Raw genomic sequence first — 17198 nt, 5'->3', positions numbered from 1 at the left:
GAAGGCAGTCTATTTCCTCAAGCGTGACTCTCTAGGTGTGGCCCTGCAGGTGGACCCAGGGCAGGGGTAGAGCAGAGGAAGGGAGGAGTGCTGGCCAGGGATCTAGGAAGCAGGCTTGTCAAGGACCCAGGAGCACTGGAGGCAGAAATGAGCTGGAGCCCAGCCCTGATTTACCATGAGAAGGCTTCCACCTGCCCCCAGCTGCTTCTCCATTGCACACCAGTGCAATGAGCCGAGGCCAGCTGAGGACGTTTGAGGAACAAGGAGGGTGAGGGAAGAGATATTTGAAGGTATGACCTCTGGCAGGACAGTCAACTTCAGTAGGTCTGAAGTGAACTTTCCCTGGAGATGGAGCAGGCTTGAGAAGCAGAGCAGGATATTGACACTATCTAGACTGGCTTGGCCAGTATGAAAAAAGAATCATAATCCTGGATTCTGAGATACTTCAGGACTCAAACCTTCCTTTTCTGGAATTTAAAAACCCAGATCCATGGACCTCTGGGTGTCAAAAAGCCACAGGAATTATATGCAAAACAGTGTGTGTTTGTGTGTGTGTGTGTGTGTCTGTGCATGCAAGCACACAGGGCATTTCTATGGAGAGAGAAGCCATAGTCCATCAGACTCACAAAAAAGAAAATGTTAACAATTCCTGCATTAAAGTTCTCTGTGCAAAGGGGATAAATGAACTCAGGGGGTTGTGAAAAGAATAGCTTTGGAAGAATAAAGTTCTTGGTAGAACTTATTGGAAAAATAGGCTTCATGGCAAGACAATGCATATTTAAGATTTGACAACTGTTTAGTAAAGGAACATGCTTTTAAAAAAAACAACCAATACCATATTCAGGTATGATTGACATACAAAAGGCTGACCATATTTAATGTATACAACTTGGTGAGTTTGGGGATAAGTATACAGCCATTAAACCATCACCACAATCTATGCCGTAAACACATCCATCACCTCCAAAAGTTTCCTCTTGTCCTCTTTGTTATTACTTTTTGTGATATGAATATAACTTAAGATCTACCCTCTTAGCAAAATATTAAGTGCACAATACAGTATTGTTAACTATGGACACTAAGCTGTACGGCAGATCTCTAGGACTTATTCATGGTGTATAACTGAAACTTTGTGTCCTCTAACCAACACCTTCCTGTTTCCCTCTCCCCATGGCCCCTGGCAACCACCATTCTACTCGTTTCTGTATATTTGATTATTTTAGATTTCTCATATCATGTAGTATTTGTCCTTCTGTGCCTGATTTAGATTACTTATCATAATGTCCTCCAGGTTCATCCATGATGTCGCAAATGTCAGGATTTCCTTCTCTTTTAAGGCTGAATAATATTCCATTGTATGTAGATACCACATTTTCTTTATTGATTCACCCACTGATGGACACTTCAGTTCTTTTTATATCTTGGCTATAATAATTGTGAATAATGCTGCAATGAACATGAGAATGCAGATATCTCTTCAAGATCATGATTTCAGTTCCTTTGGATATATACCCAGGAGTAGGATTGCTGGATCATACGGTAGTTCTAACTTTAATTTTCTGAGGAACTTCCATACTCCTTTCTATAATGGCTGCACCAATTTACATTCTCATCAACAGTGTACAAGGGTTCCCTTTTCTCCAGACCTTCACCAACACTTACCCCTCCCTTTTTTAAAAAAATAATAACCATCCTAACAGGTGTGAGATGATAGCTCAGTGTGGTTTTGATTTGCATTTCCCTGATGATTAGTGATGTTGAGCACCTTTTCATATACCTGTTGGCCATTTGTATGACTTCTTTGTAGAAATGTCTCCTCAGATCCTTTGCCCATTTAAAAAATCAGGTTATTTGGATTTTTGCTATTGAGTTGTAGGAGTTCCTTATATATTTTGGACATTAATCCTTTATAAGATATAGGGTTTGCAGATATTTTCTCCTATTCCATAGGCTGCGTTTTCATTTTGGTGATTGTTTCCTTGCCATGCAGGAATGTGCTTTTTATATACATCATCTCACCAACTTTCCCAAAGCTGACAGTCCAGAGATACTAAACAGCTTGTCCGGGTCTCACAGCTTTTATCGACCAGTTTCTGGGTCTCCCGACGCCTGCTCAGTGCTCTTTCAACTCCAACTCCGAGATCCAGGCTCCCCGACCTACCTGGTACTGTGGCTGGCCCTCTCTGTCCAGACTCTGGAGCTGAATCAGCTCTTTTTTCCACGGAGAGATACCAAGAAGTGACTTGCCTCCGCCAGAGTCTTGCTGCTGACAAATCTGGAACCCCTGAGTTCAGAAACACACTGGGCCAGATCCTGAAAGTGCCCAGCATGGCAGCTTTCTCTTTGAGCAATTCTCTCCCATGTACATGGAGAGGGGTTGCAAGTGGCCCTGGTACAGGGATGTCATTGCGTGTGAGCTCCTGGAGGGGGATGGGCACTGTGGGGAGAGAAAGGTGGAAAGGGACCCTGTGCCCTGGGGCTGGGCCTGCTACAGCGCACACAGCTCCTGGTGCCACCTGGAAAACAGGTTTCCTAACTCCCAGGCCACCTAATTTTCCCTCCCACTAAACCACTCCTCTGGTGCATCTACCCCAAACCAGTGGAGCAAGCCCAGTGAGTGATTGGAAGGATAACCACGGTGCTCATCTTCTGTCCAACCGCGCTACCTTGGGTGGATTTAATATTGAGGAACCTCTGAGGTTCAAGAATATCACCGATGAAAATAAAAAGACAAAGTAAGATCATGGTTTAAGCTGAACCTACTTTCAGTTTTATGCGTAAAAATGACTTTCATTTCTACAACACTACTTTAGAGTTCACATGATAGGTTCATATATTTGAAAAGCATCTATGGGATTGTCGCGCGGTCCCCTTCGCCGCCGGCCTCCGCCTCCCGCCGCGCGCGCTCCCGCGAGGGCCCAGGAACCCGGCGAGCCGGCTGCGCGTTCCGAGTTGCCGCCCTAGCCGCCGGCCTCCGGGGCCGGCGCTTCCAGGCCGGGCTGGACAGGCACCTCCCGCCCCTCGAGGCAACCGCCGCCTACCCGCGTGTGTGGAAGGAGCCGCCGCCGCCGCCGGTGCAGACCGCGGAAGAGTCCGGGGCCCCGAGACATGGACAACATCCCGCCGCGCTGCGAGAACAGGTTCCGGTCACTTCCGCCTGTCGGAACCCCGTCCCCGGCAGCCGCGCTAGTTCCGGCGCCCGGAACCTGGCGGGGACGGCGAGGAGTCCGGCCCGAGACGCGGCCGAGGCTGCGGCCACGACCGGCCGGCAGCCCCAGATGGAGAGCGGAGCCTAGCGGGCCCGGCCCGGCGGCGGGGACTCGCAGGCTCCCGAGACCCGGCGGAGGAGCCGACACCCAGCCTTGAGCCAATCCCGCCCCGGCCCCGGAGGGACTCCCGGGCGCCCTTCCCCGCGGCTCGCCCACTTCCCTCCGTGACGAAGTTTTCTCCTGTGCCTTCCCTAGAAGGATCGCTCTCTCGCTCTAGGACTCGCCTTCTGGCGGACTTGCTTGGTTTGCTTTGGGAGGTAACTTGCTTCGCTCCCACCCACATCTCCTTTCCTTGACCTCTTCCAGTCGGACGTTCTAGGTGACTGAAGGGAGTTTTGAGTTGGACTCTTGTGTCCCTTACAGAGTTGAGCCTGGTCCTGGAGCGCTGGGGGTGGGGTGGCGTCAGCTGTAAGATGCAAGTTGGATAAAAGGAGGACTTCTCGCCAAGGGCCCCAGTGAATGGCACACAGTCTACTATCACCGACGGGTTGGTATGAAGCTTCCCCTGCGCTTAGCCTCCCTGGATGGGGCCCGACCTAGCCGGAGAGTCAGGGATTGCCGATTACCTTTGCCCAGTGAAGTTGACAGGCGTCAGGGAGAGGGTTGCTTTGGAGCTCTGCAATTAGCCTGGGGTTGCTGTCAGGTTATCCGGTTGATTTAATTTGGAAATGTGGGGGGGGGGGTTGTTTATTTGGTTGGTTTTTGTTTTTGTTTTTCTGAAGAGGAACATTTCTCCAGATTCTCAGAGGAGGGGTAGGTAAAGCCATGACTGTGTTTTTCTGTCTGCAGTGTGCATTAGGATTCTGTACTGGTCTTGGAATCAGAGGGTGAAGGTCAGTGCCCGAAGTCAGCTGGGGTATTGGTGCATCGTCAGTTTTACTCCTGTCCTGTAGTTCTCTAGACTCTGTTGCATTTTAGGAATTTCTGTTTGTGAACTTCATTCTGAGACTGCCACATGATGATTTATGAATTTGATATCCTTTAAGTATTGACTTGCACAGTGTTTATTATCTAATAGTTTTCCAGAATGTTGGAGTTACCAGTAAATCACAGGCTCCTGGTGAGGACAATATCAAGGAGCTAAAAAAAAGGCGAGGGAACATCATGGGGCTTGATTTTTTTTTTTTAAATAAATTTATTTATTTTTAAATTTATTTTTGGCTGCGTTGGGTCTTCGTTGCTGCGAGTGGGCTTTCTCTGGTTGCAGCGAGCGGGGGCTACTCTTCGTTGTGGTGCACGGGTTTCTCACTGCGGTGGCTTGTCCTGTTGCGGAGCACGGGCTCTAGGCTTGCGAGCTTCGGTAGTTGCAGCACGCGGGCTCAGTAGTTGTGGCGCGCGGGCTTAGTTGCTCCGCGGCATGTGTGATCTTCCTGGACCAGGGCTCGAACCCGTGTGCCCTGCATTGGCAGGCAGATTCTTAACCACTGCGCCACCAGGGAAGTCCATGGGGCTTGATTTTAATTATTGCGTTTTTAGTATTTCATCTTCCAGAAACATTTGCATTTAAGGGGTATAAAGCCTAAGTGAATTATGTAGTAGAAACTGGCAGGTGGATTTGTTGAGTTGGGTGAGTCCTTTATAGTACTTACCTATGTTGCTTGGTGGTGGTTGGTAAATTGAGCTAGACTATGTGTGGTTTAAGTAAAGTTCCCTTATTCTTAAGAGTTATTCTTTGGACTATTAGATGAAGTGATAAAAGCATATTCCTTTACTACATTTTACTTCTCAGTTTAATTATGACATTGTATCCAGGTCCCAGGTTTTACTCAGCCTTTTTTTTTTTGGTCAACCTTCAAACTATTACAGCATTAAAAAAAAAAAAATCAAATAACTGAAGTAAGGGACCAAAGAAAGCACTTTGATGAGAAGTGCAACAATTGTGCTCCTGCAGAAAGTAGTTGAATTTCCTAATAAGAGAGTTTCACCCAATTTTAAGACACATTTGTTGATTTTAAAAGGGCCAGATTCCATTATCATACCATAGCTATTCCAGAAACAGAATTTCCTCTTCCTCTTCATGCTTTCCAGTATCATGTGAATGTTCACCTAAAAGATTCCATTAAATATTTAACCTTTTTTTTTTTTTTTTAAAGCATCTGTGGAGTGTACCTATGTGCCAAGCACAGAGCTGTGCTTAGGAGGCAGTGGTGAACAAGTCGTTCATGGCTCCCTGTCTACATGAATTCACAGCCTGGCAGAGAGTGAAGCCCTAAGCCCTGGTGGGTTTTGACAGTTCACTGGGAAGCCACATCACCTTGCTGGCTGGTAAGGCTTTTCTGCCTCTTCCCAGCTGACACTTCCCAAGTCACGTGGTGTCCTCGGTACCACATAAAGGACTGCATTCTCTCTCTGAGGCCCAAATGTGTGCACCTTTTGCCCCTTCACTCTGTATGCAGCAGAGGAGTACTTCCTAGGCTCATTCCTCTGGTAGTGCCTTTTCCTCGGAGGTGTTGGCTACTTCTCTCTCCTTGACCTACAGGCAGAGTGGAGAGGTCTGTTTCCTCACACTCAGAGTGATGCAATGGAGGATCATGAACAGATGGTTTTAAGAAGGGTAATTAAAGATGTTTCCTGTGCTGTGTGCCCTCTCCCTCTTGGCACAGCTAGGGTGGCCCATCCTTGTCAAATGACTGAAACCAGTGTGATAGAGGTCTCCATCTCCAAATTGCATCAGCTTGAAAGTGCCATTTCTGGAAGCGACCTCTTTCTGGTCTTTCTTATAAAAGAGCCTCTTGTATGGGAACAAATGAGGAAGATCCACATTGACTGCCTCAGACAGGGACTTCCACATGGAAGGAGATACACCAGCAGCTTTACATCTTCCTCTCCTAAAGAGTACACTCACAGTCCTTTCCTTCTGGGATCTCTACACCCTTTGCGGCTCCCATTAACTCTGAAGGTGGTATTCAAGATAATTAAGAGGCGAAAGGAAGGTGTGATAAGGCGGTTTATTCCTAATTCTGAAAATTAATTCTTTAAATCCAGTGCCTTATTGTTTGGTGAATAAGGAGAGGGGAGGGTAATCTAGTACCTGGTTCTTTACTTTAGAATGCTAAGTTCCTATTAATTAATTTTTATTTTTTTTAGCCACACCGTGTAGTGTGCAGGATCTTAGTTCCCCCGACCAGGGATGGAACCCGTGTCCCTTGCAGTGGAAGCGCAGAGTCTTAACCACTGGACTGCCAGAGAAGTCCCTCATTAATTTTTTATATATACAGAAAGATATTTATTATATGGAACTGGCTCACGTGATTTTGGAGACTGACAAGTACCAAGATCTGCAGGTGAGTCAGCAAGCTGGAGACCCAGGAGGGCTGATGGTGTAGTTCTAGTCTGAGTCTCAAGGTCTGAAATCCAGGAGAACTGATGTTTCAGTTAGTGTCCAAAGGCTGGCACAAATTTTTATAAATATAGAAAGAAACTTTAAGTATCCTCTTTATGATGGAATGATTTGATTGTGCAGCATAACCAGTTCTGTAGCTACTGTTTCATAGTCCCAGGCTGAGGGTTTGTTCAGAGGGAAACAGAAGAATATCTAAGTACATATACTACCTTGCATTCCTAAGCACTTTGAGTTGTTTTTTTCAAAAGATTAGCAAACATGTCGTAGTTATTTTATTTTGTGTCTCTTTAATTGCTAGTGAAGATGACATTTTTTGTCACCACCTGAAGTTTAAGAGCCTGTATTTTATCTGAACACTTATATTCACATAAATTCTGTGCATATTTGGGTAGTAACCTTTTATCAGCTCTCACCTTCCCCCCATTATGTTCCTTTCCTTTTGATATTTTATGCATTTCCTGATATTTGATGTACATAGTACCACAGAATGTTGGTTCCTAGCGGTGTACTCAGCAAGTATTTATGCAGACATGTTGAGTTTGAACTTGAAGGGGCTTTGAGGCTTTCTAGTCCAGGAACCTAAACATACATATGTAGAAGATGAGGCTCAGAGCAGTTCAATGATTTATCTAAGGTCATAGCTGGTAAATAAAGAACATTGAGCTAGACCTTGATGTCCGGTAAGGTTCTAGACACCACACCAAATTGCCTCAAACCCTGGAGCAGGGTTTCTCAACCTCAGCACTAGTTTTTGGGCCTAATTGGCCAGATAATTCTTGGTTGTAGGGGACTGTCCTGTGCATTGTAGAATGTTTAGCAGCATCCCTGGCTTCTGTCCTCTAGAAGCCAGTAATGAATGCCCCCACCCCTGAGTAGTGACAACTGAAAATATCTCTAGACATTGCCAAGTGTCCCCCGGGGCACAAAATTTTCCCCAGTTGCTCTAGCAGGAGGTAAACACTTCCTAGGCTTTGGGGAGGAGTGGTGAGTTTCCTCTGAAGAAGTTTAGAGTTGGAGCCTGGCACTCTTCTCAGACAGGTGGAGGATGTGGACAAACCCATATAGTTGCCCAATTCTACCTCTACAGAACCAGGAGTATGGATACTGAGAACCCCTATCCCATCATATGGTTCTGAGTCAGCCCTTCTTCCACAAGGCTCACAGAAGGGCTGAACTGGCAGGCTGGAAATGGGCAGGGAGGAGGTGGGGTCTGCACACTTGTTGGAGCCCAGGCTTCTGCTGAGATGGAGACAGCAGTTCAGACCCCTGAAGAACGACACAGGCAGAGTGCTGAGCAGGCCTTCCCAAGATAATGAGTGTGAAGCCCTGGTGAAATCAGCACCACAGACAGCTCCCAGGGCAGACAGTTTTCAGGCACTAGATTCCTAGTTCCTAGTTCCTTCCAGCCCTGGTAGTTTGGATCTGAATACCCTTTCCCTGCTGGTCTCCTCTACCAACAATGTTCAATATATATGTTTAAGGTAACCTTCACCACTGCACTATGAGATTGCTACTATGATCCTAATGTTACAGAAACTGAAAGCAGGCTCAGAGTTTCCCTTGCTCAGTGTTACACAGCTAGAAAATCTCAGGCTTCACAGTTGGACTGAGGATACTGGCTTCAAAGTCTGCTCTTTCCCAAATGCCTCCCCCAAGCAAAGCTTAAGCATCACATCTTCCATGAAGAACTTCCAGAAACTCTATTCCCAATGGAATTGACCACTCCCTCCTCTGCCTCCCACCCCCTGACACCATACCTTGTAAACACTTCACAGCCTCTATAATACTTTGTTGCACTTGTCTCTACATCTTCCCCTGCTATACTGTAGACTTCCTTAAGGCCAGGTCGAATATCCCCAATTAATAACATGGTGCTGCCTGACACACAGTAGACACTTAATAAATGTCATTGAATAAATAGATTCAGAGGAGCTACATGAATCAATTATGGGGACATTCTCCCATGATCAAATCCATAATAGGCAGATCAGCAAGAGGAGAGTTCTCTAATTCCTGATTCTGAACTCTTTTCTATAGTCTTAAAGAATGAAACCAAAGTGATGATTTTGGCAAATGTGGAAAACAAAGATTACTGACTCATTATTTTCCAAGTTGGTCACACTGCTGTTAGGACAACAAATGAAAAAGAAAAAATGAAAGTTACTAGACAGTGTTAACAGATTCAGGTTATTGAATTTTCAATGTTTTCAAGATTGGAGAAGAAAATCCTTAAGGAGGAAAGAAACAGCAGAATTTGTCCCTGAGCATCTTTATAAGGCAAGAAGTTCAAACTTTGGAAAGGGTCTGATCAATCTTTGAGGTTGGACACTGCTCTCCAAGACCTGTCAAGCATCACTTCAGTCTAAGGAGAACAAGCTCTCTTGGTTGACTGAGGAATTGATCTCATTTATCACCAGATTCTTGGCTCAGTGTAAGGTTGTGTTCAGATGTGCCACCCCCCAAAAAGCTGGGTCTTCCTCAGGGAAGCATCTATTTCTAAGCCACGTGAAGGCAAGCTAAGGGCCCTGCTCAGACTCTGCAGTCTTTGGACGACCCTCCACCATTCCTAGTGGAAAGAGACTCCCTATCATTAGCGATCACTCCTAAGGCTAGAAGGCCCTTCGCTTTGGTGAGTCTTTACTTATTATCAGACCCAGAGATCTTCCTGCCACTTGGACTTGGCATTTCTGAGAGTCAAGCACTGGGGACAGGGAGGGATGGAAGAAACAGTTTAAACCCTGAGAGTGCCTGAGGGTATTGGACTTCCAGTTAAACACTTTTGAGTAATTACAACTTTTATCCAAAGGGCACACATAACTGTTGTATTTTTTTATATATATATACATTTATTTATTTTTGGCTGTGTTGGGTCTTCGTTGTTGCGCACGGGCTTTCTCTATTTGCGGCGAGCAAGGGCTACTCTTTGGTGCAGTGTGCGGGCTTCTCGTTGCAGTGGCTTCTCTTGTCACGGAGCACGGGCTCTAGGCGCGCAGGCTTAGTAGTTGTGGCTCGCAAGCTCTAGAGCGCAGGCTCAGTAGTTGTGGCTCACGGGCTTAGTTGCTCCACGGCATGTGGGATCTTCCTGGACCAGGGCTCGAACCCGTGTCCCCTGCATTGGCAGGCGGATTCTTAACCACTGTGCCACCAGGGAAGCCCAACTGTTGTATTTTTAAAAATTTTTATAAGACATCGAAAGGCAAGGCTTCATATAGATAATGAAAATAAACACTAAGATTTAAAATAAATGGGCTATATAATTTACAAAGGAAAAAACACACTAAAAACTAGTTAACACACACGGATAAAATCATTCCCGGTAACTTAAAGATATGTCATTCAAAACAAAAGGCTATATGTTCTGCTTCTTACATCAGGAGTTAAAAAAAAAGTCTCACTGTCAACAGTAGGATTTATAATCCTATCATCACTGAGGGAAATCAGTGATGATAGGATTGTAAATTGGACACAGATCTAGGAGACAGCATGGTGCAGTGGCAGGGTCAGAGAGAGCTGCATTCCAGTCTTGGTTCTGCCACTTACTATCTCTATAATCCTGGGAGTTTCTTTGGGTCTGTGTCTTTCACATCATCTTGAAAATGGGGATAATACTATCCACTACATATACATATACTCTTTTTTTTTTTAATCTGTAGTTTTTATTTTTTTAACATCTTTATTGGAGTATAATTGCTTTACAATGGTGTGTTAGTTTCTGCTGTATAACAAAGTGAATCAGCTATACATAAACATATATCCCCATATCTCCTCCCTCTTGCGTCTCATATACATATACTCTTCAATGAGTAATTGATATAAACTGTTTAACAGAGAACCTGACATGGATAATTAATGATGGTTGATCTCCCTACCCCCATGTAAGGGAAGAGGTGACAATTCTCAGTGGAAGCAGCATGGATATTTGTTATATTATTCTTCTGTTCTTGAATATGTTATACCATTATTCTATTCTTGAAAAGAGAGATAGAGAAAGATCTTTAAAACTGGAGATGGTATTTCAGGAAAAAGGCAGCCCTGACTCACCTCTAATTTGGGTATTTTCTTCTCTTCTTGGGAAAGAACAGACCAGGGAAAACAGAGCTGAAAGGAGAAAGGAAAGCCGTGGGATCAAGCCTGGCCAAACGCAGCCTTAGAATTGGAAGGGATCCTTTGCCTCAGCTGTGCCATCTGGCCTCTTCTTCCTTCCTCACTGCTTTCTGCCCTTTCCCCTGACCCTCCCACATGTACAGTAAGTCCTCTACATATGAACGAGTTCCATTCTGAGAGCACATTCGTAAGTCCAATTTGTTCGTAAGTCCAACACAGTTAGCTTAGGTACCCAACTAACACAATCGGCTATATACCGCTGCTTTTATGCTTGCTTCCGGACATCCTGGGTTTGAAATAAAGATACTGTGCTAGTGTACTCTACACAGTACTGTATAGTAAAGTATACAAAAGCACAACCACTTGTAGAGGATGCACGCACATGACAATGTATGCCAGACACATGAACTAACTTACGTGATTGGACATGCGAACACATGTTCACATCTTTGAAAGTTCGCAACTTGAAGGTTCGTATGTAGGGGACTTACTATAATGCTCACCTCTCTTGTCCACAGTCTTCTCCTCCTCCCTGGGGCAGTGTGGGAGGGGACTACACAAGGGTGTGACTACCAGGAAGTGGAGATCACTGTAGGGCATGTTAGAGGCTGCCTGTTACAGACGGCATTTCTTAATTAATTAATTGAAATATAGTTGACGTACAATATTATGTTAGTTTCAGGTGTGCTCCATTGTGATTTGACACTTACATACATTATGAAATGATCACCATAATAAGTCTAGTGGACTTCCCTGGTGGCGCAGTGGTTAAGAATCCGCCTGCCAGTGCAGGGCACACAGGTTCGAGCCCTGGCCTGGGAAGATACCATATGCCGCGGAGCAACTAAGCCCGTGCGCCACAGCTACTGAGCCTGCGCTCTAGAGTGTGTGAGCCACAACTACTGAAGCCTTCACGCCTAGAGCCTGTGCTCCACAACAAGAGAAACCACTGCAATGAGAAGCCCGCACACCTCAATGAAGAGTAACCCCCACTCGCTGTAACTAGAGAAAGCCCGTGCACAGCAACAAAGACCCAACGCAGCCAAAAAAAAAAAAGTCTAGTAACTATCTGTCCCCATACAAAGTTACTACAATATTACTGACCATAGTCCTTATGCTGTAGATTACATCCCCATGGCTAATTTATTTTTTAACTGGAGGTTTGTACCTCTCAATGCCCTTCACGTGTTTCAGCTCCTCCCACCCCCTTTCCTCTGGCAACTACCCATGTTTTTTCTGTATCTATGAGAGACACCATTTCTGTGTTGTTGGATAGTTAGGTTGGTTCCAATTTGTCAAGACCTTAAATAACACTACAATGAACATCTAGTATAACAAGCATTATGTTTAAATTAGGAAAAATATATTGTTAATTTTTTAAAAGAATTAAGAGCAATTATTGAGAACCCTGATGAAAAGTTGTTATACTCACAGTTATGGTTTATTACAGTGAAAGGATACAGACTAAAATCAGCAAAAGGAAGAGAAGCATGGGGAATGGTCCAGGAGAGTTCCAGGTATGAGCTTCCAGTTGTCCATTCCCAGTGGGATTGTGTGGATTGTGCTTACCTCTCCCAGAAACAGGGTCTGGCAATATGCATGGAGTATTTCCAACTAGGAAAGCTCACCTAAGCCTTGGTGTCAAAGGTTTTTATTGGCGATCAGTCATGTAAACATGAATGATCACCAGTGTGGCTGATCTAGAATTTCTATTTGGATCTTTTTTAAAAATGTAATTTCTATCTCTTTATTGATATATTCTATTTTATGAGATAGTATTCTCATACTTTCCTTTAGTTAGTTATTCATGGTTTTCCTGAGTTCTTAATCATATAAAATAGCTGATTTAAAGTCTTTGTCTAATAAGTCCAATGTGTGGGCTTCCTTAGGGGTAGTTCTTCGACTGCTTTTTCTTTTCTTTTTTTAGTATTTATTTATTTATTTATTTATTTTTGGCTGCGCCGGGTCTTAGTTGCGGCATGTGGGATCTTTCGTTGTGGGGCGTGGGCTTCTCTCTAGTTCTGGTGCACAGGCTCCAGAGCGTGTGGGCTCAGTAGCTGTGGCGTGCGGGCTCCAGAGTGCGTGGGCGGCATGTGGGCTCTCTAGTTGTGGCTCGCATACTCAGTAGTTGTGGAGTGCGGGCTTAGTTGCCCCGCGGCATGTGGGATCTTAGTTCCCCGACCAGGGATCAAACCCACGTCCCCTGCATTGGAAGGTGGATTCTTAACCACTGGACCACCAGGGAAGTCCCTTGACTGCTTTTTTCTTAGGTATGGGCCATACTTTCCTGGTTCTTTGCATGCCTTTTACTATTTTGTTGAAAACTGGGCATTTTAAACAATAAAATGTGACAAGTCTGGAAATCAGAACTTGATCTCCTTAGGGTTTGTTATTGATGCTGTTGTTGTTTGATTTGTGACTTTCTGGGGCTACTGCTGAACATTCGTATTTTATATCATGTTGGCTACTGAAGTGTGCACTCAATTAGCCTAGTAGTCTGCCAATGATTAGATAGAGATTTCCTTAAATTAACTGAACCAATAAGTCTCATAGTCTTTGCTGAGGGTCTGTTGTGTGTTTCTGGGCGCGTCTTCAATACTCCAGCAATTTATAATTCTCTCTTAGCCTTTGCTCTTTGTGCACAATCTCAAGGTTAGCCAGAGGTGAGTGATTAGGCCTTCCTAGGTCTTTCCTGGGTGTGTGCACAGTCCTGCACGCACACATAACCTTTTAGATCCCCAAGAATGTGTGAGAGCTTTTCAACCCACCTATGGGCATCTCATTCCTTAGGTTTTCCTTATGTTTTTGGCTGGCCTCTGTTTACCCCGAGCAGTATCAATGCTTCAGGCAGCTGTGGTGTTAAACAACTGCCACTGACTGTTTTAGATCCTCTCTCTGGGGACAGGGGCTTCTCCCATGGAGTGAGTTCCGAGCTGGGTCAAATAAAGACAAGCCCTGTGAATGAGGCCTTTTCGGGGAGCTGAAAAATAGTTCAAATAGTGACAGTGCTCTGGAGATGGGGCTTTGGGGAGCTCCTGAACCAATTGTCCCTTCCTGTGGCTGGTAGGCTGCTGTTTTTCACAGCTACCTTGGTTGTGAACCTGCTGATTTTCAAGCTACCATGGAACTGGGAAGAGAAGGATGGAAGAGGGCAATTTAAAATGCCACAAAGCTCGCTGTTCTTACTGATATTGACTTTTTTTAAAAAATAAATATCCCTTTGGCAGGCCTTGTAATTTTTTTTGTTGAAAGCCAGACATGTTGTATTGGATCATATGAACTGAGGTAAATAGGCCTTTTGTGTGAAGATTTATGTTAACTGGGCTAGGAGTTGAGCTGTTCTTAATGTTTGCTGTAACTCTAGGTTCTAGAGCCTTCAAACACCTCTAGTGTCCTTTTCATTCCCTTGGGACTCTGGGCTTCCATAAATTCTCCTCTTCAGAGAGAGTTTGTGTCTTGTAGCTCTTTCAGCTGTTATCTACTCTTGTTATACTGAATTCCTTTTAGTATGGTGGTAAACTGTGGGGGAGGGGGAGCATTCTATAATCCTTTGATAAAATCTCAGTCTTAGAATGAGCCTGTTTTGGGAGGCTATGACCATTACATGTGTTTCTCCATTAGTATTGCTTTCTTTCCCCCACCTTATTTGTGTAATAAAATTCCAAACGAATTTATAATGCTAAGAAATCACGTTTGATCTGAAATACCTTGGAGAAAGTAAGACACAAAATATTATACTTAACTTATTTTTTAATTGTATGACAAATGCATTCCTTGCTGCAGGAATGTCAGATTATAAGGCATGTTCACATTAAGAATACTGTCATAACAACAGAAGAAAGATTTATTAACTTTATTGAAATGAAAGAGAAATTTAGATATTATCTAGCTTAGGAAATTTTTGATACTACGGAAAAAGATGATATTGACATAATGCTAGTGGTCAGCTATATAAGGAACAGTGGTGACAGGTACATGCAAGGTTGTAAAATCCATTATTTCCACCAAAAAAGTGATTATGTCACATGACTCTGCGGGCAGTGGCCCGAGCTTTTTCAGCTGGAAGCCCCAATATTTGTATGTTTTGCCCCAATCATGGATATGTTTTCCCTTTCTCTGGATTTGTGTCGGGATCTCTCCCAAGAAACAACCCTGAATATGGACAAATTAGTACAGCGCGTGATGATTTCCAGCCTCCAAATGCCTCAACAAACGGATACTCCAAATGACTCAATAAATAGATACTTTTGTAAAATAAGTCTCGCTAAAATGTTATACGAGAAAGTCGAGAGTAAAAAGATGGGGAAAGCGCGGAAAACGGGAGGTTCTGTGCTCATTTTTTCAGAAAATAGTCTCGAGAGATCTGCGCGGCCGAGCTCCTCCTGGCAGTCAGGGCCTGGGAAAAGCAACTTTTTATTCACTGTTTCCGCAGCCCCCAGGGGTCACGCAGGCGGACCTGCGATAAATGTAAGTGGGTTTCTCTTCCGGGAAAAGGCGCCACATCTCCCGGACTCAGGACGTGGATCCCGCACCCACTAAGGAGCCTATCGGTCCGGGGGCGAGTCGGGCGCCCTCTGCAGGCCGTTGATGAGTGGCGAACAAAGCCAAGCGCCTCCTCGCGGCCATCTCGGAGAATCACGGAAATTTTCGAGGCCCTGGTTTTCGTTGATGGCCCTGGAGATGCTCTGCTCTAGCCATACCTGTTCTCTTTCCTGGGACAAGCCTTCGTGCCATAGCTTGGAGAGCAAGGAAATCTTCATGGCTTTAAGATATCTGGAAAGGATCTCTTCTAAGTCACGCCATAATGTCAGGACCGACTTAAAGTTTCAGGAGAAGAACAGGGGATTATCAAAACCCCAAAGGCACCGAAGCACCTGTTTTGACCATCCGCTGCTTTTCAACCTGCTTGACAGAGGATTACAGTGCAGCCTGAGATAAGAGCCTCCTTGATAAATCTCTCTCTAACTTTGATCACAATCAGGAACAACTGGAGCAGAAGATAAAGGTAGAATCTCTTCAGGCTTGTACCTGTTTTGGAATTGTCCAGAGGAACTTCCAAGAACTCAGTAGCTCTCTGAAGCAGGGGTCATTCAGCCAGTGTGCCTTGGGGCTTATCAGAGGGGAAATTGAAGTGAGCTTTTCTCCCATTTAACAAATCCCTACGAAAAATCAGGAAATAAAGAAGAAAGTGAAATTGGAACACTCTTAATTTTATTATTGTTTGCTAAGTACAAGAAGGCAATCTACCCTTGTATTTTTGTATCAGATCTAAAATACCAGAAACCAAAATCATGCTTGTACATCTACAATTTCCACAAAAAAAAAAGTTTAGAGAGAAGAACATGATTTATATTCCTTAAATAATTACCTTTATGATTTACATTTATCATTTAGTTTTGCAAATTTTCAGGGAGTCTTTGATATTTCCCCAATTTGAAAAATATATATATATATACATTTTTTTTTTATGGAAAACTTTCTTTGGTGTACAGACTTCTGTCAGTTAAGGTGAAGTTAGCTTCTGCAACAGAAAAACACGTGAATATTGTTTGAACACCATACAAGCTTATCTTTGCTTCATATAACACCTAAACGTAGCCTTTCAAAATCAAGTGACTCTGCTTATGGCTTTTCTCCCAACAATGATCCAGGACCCCAGGACCATCTTTTTTTTTTTAATTTTTTTTTAATGCTATCCTTGTCTGCTTACATTCTTTTTATTTATGTATGTATGTATGGCTGTGTTGGGTCTTCGTTTCTGTGCGAGGGCTTTCTCTAGTTGTGGCAAGCGGGGGCCACTCTTCATCGCGGTGCGCGGGCCTCTCACTATCGCGGCCTCTCGTTGCCAAGCACAGGCTCCAGATGCGCAGGCTCAGTAATTGTGGCTCACGGGCCGAGTTGCTCCACGGCATGTGGGATCTTCCCAGACCAGGGCTCGAACCCGTGTCCCCTGCATTGGCAGGCAGATTCTCAACCACTGCGCCACCAGGAAAGCCCCTAGGACCATCTTTTTTATGGATTTGCCATTGTCAACATATGGCTTCAAATCTGGCTCCAGTGCTTGGGTCTATCCCACTCATTGTAGAGGGTGAAAGAGCATATTACCTCTCTTGGGGGAGTGTTTTCATAGGCCAGGCCTGTGTGGGCCAAATATCACTTCTAGCTACATAAACTTGGCCAGGACTCAGTCTCATGGCCGCACCTAACAATAAAGAGGCTGTGAGACAGTCTAATTTTGTGACTGAGGAGAAGGGGATGTAATAGGGAAGAAGCTCTGTATTTTATTACAAGTTAATTACTAAAGGGGTGTTGCCTATAAACTTAAATTTTACATAATGACCCATCTTTGGGAACTCTGCCTCCCAGGTAATGAGCATTAAGCCAAAATACCTTAGTTTAGCTCACCAGAGACATCCTGACCACGTCCACCTGTGAATGACTGTAGGAAGGAAGAAATTAACATATCCCCTCTGGAGGCTGAC

At 44.4% G+C, this 17198-nt stretch overlaps 1 protein-coding gene across 10 annotated transcripts in view; it reads left to right on the top strand.

Moving 5' to 3' along the window:
* Positions 1 to 3403: 3403 nt before the first annotated feature.
* Positions 3404 to 17198, top strand: part of ZFP37 (ZFP37 zinc finger protein) — a 45288-nt gene continuing 31493 nt past the window's right edge. The window contains exons 1-4 of one of the 10 annotated variants that reach the window (XM_082403987.1): positions 4708 to 5534; positions 6357 to 6553; positions 8825 to 8889; positions 12167 to 12233. In XM_082403987.1, coding sequence (XP_082260113.1) covers positions 12207 to 12233 — 27 coding nt within the window. In that variant the 5' untranslated portion in view covers positions 4708 to 5534; positions 6357 to 6553; positions 8825 to 8889; positions 12167 to 12206. Of the gene's footprint in view, positions 3527 to 3632; positions 3761 to 4707; positions 5535 to 6356; positions 6554 to 8824; positions 9242 to 10694; positions 12234 to 17198 lie in introns of those variants that run through there. The other 9 variants (XM_082403986.1, XM_082403976.1, XM_082403983.1 and 6 more) reach the window with 9 other exon arrangements.

This window comes from Balaenoptera borealis, assembly GCF_965194805.1.
Source record: "Balaenoptera borealis genome assembly, chromosome: 8".
Lineage (NCBI taxonomy): Eukaryota > Metazoa > Chordata > Mammalia > Artiodactyla > Balaenopteridae > Balaenoptera > Balaenoptera borealis.
This window is presented reverse-complemented; position numbering and strand designations above follow the sequence as displayed.